This window comes from Clarias gariepinus, chromosome 11, assembly GCF_024256425.1.
Source record: "Clarias gariepinus isolate MV-2021 ecotype Netherlands chromosome 11, CGAR_prim_01v2, whole genome shotgun sequence".
Classification (NCBI taxonomy): domain Eukaryota; kingdom Metazoa; phylum Chordata; class Actinopteri; order Siluriformes; family Clariidae; genus Clarias; species Clarias gariepinus.
The window spans coordinates 8,987,223-8,993,222 of record NC_071110.1 but is presented as its reverse complement, the minus strand read 5'-3'; the positions used below and the strand labels follow the sequence as shown (position 1 = coordinate 8,993,222).

The 6,000-nt window shown below is 40.6% G+C and overlaps 1 protein-coding gene across 1 annotated transcript in view; it reads right to left on the bottom strand.

Annotated features, from left to right (window-relative positions):
- Positions 1 to 2,090: 2,090 nt before the first annotated feature.
- kirrel3l (kirre like nephrin family adhesion molecule 3, like) overlaps positions 2,091 to 6,000 on the bottom strand; it is a 49,586-nt gene continuing 45,676 nt past the window's right edge. The window contains exons 14-15 of the mRNA XM_053507684.1: positions 5,231 to 5,320; positions 2,091 to 4,105 (exon numbers count right to left, since the gene is read on the bottom strand). Coding sequence (XP_053363659.1) covers positions 3,578 to 4,105; positions 5,231 to 5,320 — 618 coding nt within the window. The 3' untranslated portion in view covers positions 2,091 to 3,577. The remainder of the gene's footprint in view (positions 4,106 to 5,230; positions 5,321 to 6,000) is intronic.

Sequence of the window (6,000 nt, the reverse complement as noted above, 5' to 3'; positions counted from 1 at the left end):
AGTGTGCCCAGCCACACTGCAAACACTGTTGTTGTTTGAGGAACATTACTAAGAGTTTAAGGTGTTGAGTTGGCTGATCTCCAGATGCAGTGGGCATCTGTGGAAATGCTGAATAAACAAGTTATTCAATGACCCCCCACCCCCACTTTATGCTAATGTCTTGATTCCAAGTACCACAGCACGGCTTCAAAGAGCTTCAGAGTCCAAATCTTTGTTTTGCCAGGACAAAGAGCATCTATACAATATTAGATGGGTTGTTTTAATGATTTAATGATCAGTGTATATTGTATTTAGTATATTAATAGTGACTTTAGTCAATCTAGGTCAATTCAACTAACATTTTTACAGTGGAACCTTGGATTACGAGCATAATTCGTTCCGGAAGCAGGCTCGTATTTCAAAAAACTCGTAAACCAAATTTCATTTTCCCATAAGAAATAATAGAAACTCAAATTATTTGTTCCCTAGTCCAAAAAAATACAAATAATTAACACAAAATATAAAGTAAAAATAAAACAAATTAACCTGCACTTCACCTTTTAAAAAAAGTAAAAATAAATCCCAGCAGATAAGTGTTTCAGTTTGTGCGCACAGGCGCTGTGTGTGTGTGTGTGTGTGTGTGTGAATTTAAAGTAAGCTTCCCTCTTCTTCTTCTTGTCTTACACAGTTATCCATCCTCCACTCTTTTTACACACACATGCGCACACAACGGAAACAGTTTTTTCGGAAAAATAAATAAGAAATCTCCCTAATAACACTCGATTGAGTGACACACTAATGGAATCACTGCTGTAGAGTAAAAAAATAAATAAATAACCTGCACTTTACCTTTGTGGAGGTAAGGATTGCGACAGAGCAGTTTCTGTGTAGAGCAGAGAGAAAGAGTGTGTATGTGTGTGTGTGTCTGTAGAGGCAAAAGTACGAGGGGTCTCTGTGTGTGTGAAGAACACAAAGAGCATGCTGAGGCTTAAGCAGAGAGAAAATGGATCTTTAACCTCTCTAATGAGACTTGCTTTTGCTTTACATGCGCTCTGTACACACACGCATACAGACAAGAAATAAAATATGTTTTACGCACACACACGTGGTCACAGTATTATAGTAAATTGTACACGCGTGCACGGATGTTCATTATGTCAGTAAGAGACACTAAGACCCAGCAGGGGAGACGATTACCCACAATTCTGCAGCACAAAAGAGAGAAAAACCATTGGCTCAGTTGTGGTTACGTGACGCTCGGCATCAAAACAAGAAGCGCATGCGTGTTACATGATACTCCAAAACTTGTTCGTTTTCCAAGGTAAAATTTATAAAAAATCTTTGCACGTCTTGCGGAACACTCGCAAACCGCGTTACTCGCAATCCGAGGTTTCACTGTAGCAATAATTTGAAAGTATTATTGTATAGCTAACTGCAAAGTAGTGTATATGATGATAAATGTTTCGGTGCATTATATTACATCTCATACTTTAAAAATCTTGCTGATTGTCTATTCTGATTGGTGGTGATGAACAGCAGCTCTGAAAGAAGTAGCAACTATAGCTCAGTCACATGATTATATGAATGTACTTGTTAAAATATGTTATTGATGCTACAATAAAAATTGAACAGGGACTTTACGAGAGAGAGAGAGAGGAAAACAAGGATAGGGAAACGCAGTGTGGTTAGAGCTGCTATAATGTAAGTGATATCTGGCGCGTGCTGCGGACATTCCAAAACATTTACCGTAACCGTAAGTTAGTTAAAGCTAGGATCTTCGTCTTTGCATTGGCAAATTGGCAAACTGGTGATGTGGTAACGCAACCTATTAGTGTGTCGGTGTTAGGCAGTAATAGTTAGTAATATTCAGCAAAATTTCCTATCCAATTCATCCGAATATGGACGGCCATAGTGATGATATCCAGTTTGCAATCATCACTTGCGATAGAGACGTTGTTGAGCAATGTTGAGAAGTATCTTTGCATAGAGGAAGACTTTTGGTTAAATTTATTTAAGCATGTAGTATTCATCCAGCAAGGGCCGCTAATTTATCCAGCATTGTTTATTGTATACAACATTGAGCACAATGCTCCAGTCACACCTGCTTTTTATTTGAAATGGTTTTATTTAAATATAAATATGTGTACAAAGTTACAAGCAACAATAGCTCATTTTAGCAAGTAAAATTTCAATGCATAATCTTAAAAAAGCAACAAAAAAAAAGGTGTCAAAAAGGAAACACAACCCCAAGAATGATGAGAAACTCAAGCTCACGCGGGGGGGGGAAACGGAACTAAAATCGTGTTAAAATAAAACCAATAAAAATCAAATTAGATATATATATTTATACGCATTCATAATATAAATGTATTTTACAGTTGAGCAGCGTACACACTGTACATTAAGGCTTATACAAAGTATAAAAATAAAGACAAGCAATGTGTTTTTCAGCACAGTTCACTTGAATTGTGAATTTAACCCCCCACCCCTCCCCAAAATTGAAATCACTTAGGCCCGAAGAAAGAAAGGGGAAAAAAATGGCAGTACAGGGGGACCCGGTTACCGGGATTACCACGATCCAATGGCGTTAGGTGCAGTAAAGCAATGGACATGGAAAGAAACGTTCGATACGTTCACATAGACACGTCATCTGCATGCAACAGACAAGAGGAGAGGGCTTTATACCCCCGGGATTTGTACACTCGTTTATCAGGAGCATTGTGTCCAACCTTTTTTATTGTGTGTAAACATGGCAGAAATGTTTGATTGTGTCACTTCAGACAGAACGACTCGGCCCACTTTTTTGTATTTCCTTTTTTTTTTTTTTTATAAGTAAAAATCACAGTCGCTAAACTATTACTGCGTTTAAATTTCGCAGTTTCAGATTGCCACCAGCTTCTTAATACAAGCAAGGCACCTTTCATTTGCACCCCAAAACCAATAACATGCCATTTTGGGATGCAAAATACGCCTCTTGTGTCTGGGCTGCATCTTCATTAGGGCTTTCGTCTCCCTCTTTGTTCTGCTAATCAGAGACAAATTCGACTAAAGCGCATCTCTCTCTTCATTACATCCTTTTATTTTCGAAAAGTCTTCAGAAATACCCTAACAGCAGATGAAGCTTTCATAAAAGAGCCCTAATTTCCACCAGTTTGTCTCAATTTATCTGTGATTTCCTGTTGTAGTTCAGTCCTCATGTCAACGACACACAAAATGTGCTTACGATTCCTTCAGCATGCCAGCACAAGACTTTTTTTTTTTTTTTTTTTTTTTTCTGATTGTGGTCCAGCGTAAGATAATTAGCATCTCATTTACAAAAGTTAGTCCATTTGATCCGTCTCTGACTGCTATCACAGACCGCTCGGAGATGCCGAAGCGTCCTCGTGTGCCAATCTCCATAATAAGTGGGATTACAAAAGGATGGCATTCATTCACCAGAAGTTCAGCTATTAGACAAAGCTAAACATAATTAAATTAGCTTAGAGGATCCAAAGGTGACTTGAGCTTTTCTCCCGAGAGCTCAAGAAGGCCCTTCCGAATCTGTCTCCAAATGCACGCTTTGTTGTCCCTTGTTGATTACACTTTACAAGTCCGGCACTCACACGTGAGTCTGCATGCGCTGCTGGGATGGCCGTCCGTAGTCGGACTGCTGCGAGGACGCGTAGGAGAAGCGGGACGACCCGGACACCTTACTGGCCTGATCTGATTGCTCAAAAGTATCCACTTTGTCATAGGAGGCGGGTTTGACGTAGCTGGTGAAGGCGCGGCCGTAGGTATTGGGCAGGTACAGCGGGTCCTGTGGGTACATTGTGGGAGTTGTTTGCTGTTGTGGCTGCGGTTGTTGTTGTTGCTGCTGTTGTTGTTGCTGCTGCTGCTGCTGCTGCTGCTGCTGTTGTTGCTGTGGTTGTTGCTCGTAGGTGGTGCGGTTGGCCGGTGTGGTGGCGTAGCGGTTGGAGAAGTCGTAAACACGTGCCTGAGTGGTGGTTTGGCTGTACAGGGGACCTGGAGATGGAAGCTGACAAGGTGTGTAGACGGGACGCGAGGTTGGGACAAACTCGGAAAAGCCAGTCCGGGCAACATGGCGGTCATCATGACCTCGGACGTTGTAGTAGCCGTTCGTGGGGTCCTGGAAAGGAAGAAGAGATGACATGATCCATGATGAAGAACCATGCAGTAAGTAACCACACTGAACAATCTTTATTCCTGTTGGAAAAATAAATACATTTCTATAATGTAGTTCATTATTCCTAAAAGAGGTACTTCTTATCAAAATGTCCTACAGTTCTCTGGAGAAACTCTGGAGTTATGAATAGAACCTGGATTTATACATCTTTTGGTATTTTATTACCAGATGCATAATTCTTGCATGAAAACGAAAGATACAAGGACTTCTAGTAAAGCTGCAGAAGGTGAGATATTGATAAACAAACTCTGACCCCAAAGTAAAAACGTAAAACTCTCAGAGGCTTGCTGGAATAGAAAAATAATGAACAAAGAACGAGCACTGTCCCCGTCCTAATTATTTCAACATGCAGGTCAGAGGTACTGTAACTGAAACATTAATCAGCACATCCTGATTGTTCAGAACAAGTGTGTAGATGAACCGCATATGCAGGAGTGTGGAGAGAAAAACCGGCCTGTTAATAAAGTCACATAAATGATTAACATGTCCTGATCATTTATTTAATTTGCGCTAGGACCGATCCGTCTCTCATATACTGTATTATCGGCTCAGCGGTGGCCCTGTGGTTATTTTGCCGTTCGTTGATGGACAGTCCAATTCCGTATACGTCATATCCTGGAGTAGTGCACATTTCGGCGGCAATGATCCTCAATCGTATGACTGTTAACAACTATACTCTTGCAATTGTGGAACCCCACAGAGCGGATATATTAGATTCTGAAAGATCTCCGGATAATAAAATAATAAAATATCTTCTGGTTTCACCTCCTACAGCTTCAGAAGCACTTTTGCTCTTTCGCGTGGTGTCCTGTTTCTAAAGAAAAGTGTACAATCCCGAATTAGACTGTGTATCATCCCAGAATTTTATGCGTAGGTGTGATTTGTCTGAGTGAGGCAGGACTCGCATTACCGAACATGACAGTGCCATCCAAATTCAAACGCACCTTTTGTTTGCGTAACTTTACTTCCGATCTGCATCATAAAAGTTCCATTAACGCGAACGCAACACAGATTTGGCTCCCGAATAGTCAGCCATGTTACTAATTAAAGCATTTATAAGAACCTTACCTTAATATCTGATCTTTCATCATCTTCCTCCTCCAGCAGATCGCTGTGCTCGGTGCGTGACGTCCCGGGAGACTCACTGCTGTTGGGAGCCTAACAGAAATGAAACACACACACACACACATACACACACATTCAGGTTGCGTACACTCTGCTATTCACACATACACTCACATTCACTCACACCCTGCTGCATGCCAGCTGAGCTCTCATTAGGATGCTCATACTGTGAGTGTGCCCAAGCATAAAGTCTTCAAACGGCTCGATTGCTAAAAAAACATATTAGGTTCAAGTTTGTGTAATACTTTTATAAGCTCGGAATATTTTCTTTGCAACACAGACAGACACTGGGGAATATCTTTGACATTATACGTCGAAATTTCTCCTACACATTCCAAAACAACCAGAATAACAGTTTTTTTTAAATAATACAGTACTGTGGAAAAAGTCTTGAGCCACCCCTTATTTCTTCACATTCAATGAAATTCAATGATGTAGATTAAATTAAAGAAATGAGTACAAATGCTTTACTGCGAAAGGCTCCAAAGTGAGACAATTTGAGAAATTGTTTGTTTATGTAACAACCTCAGCAGCAGCCTCATTTCTCCTCTCGTCTGTTCCAACCACTCGGCATTCAGCATCACCAGTGTACTAATCACCGGCCTGAACATCTGTCAGCATCTGCACCTGTTTCTCTCTGGTTCAGGCCTTACATTAGATATTTGAATAATTCCTAAGTCACTGTGTGGCTCAACAAACAAAAGACTTTCTTC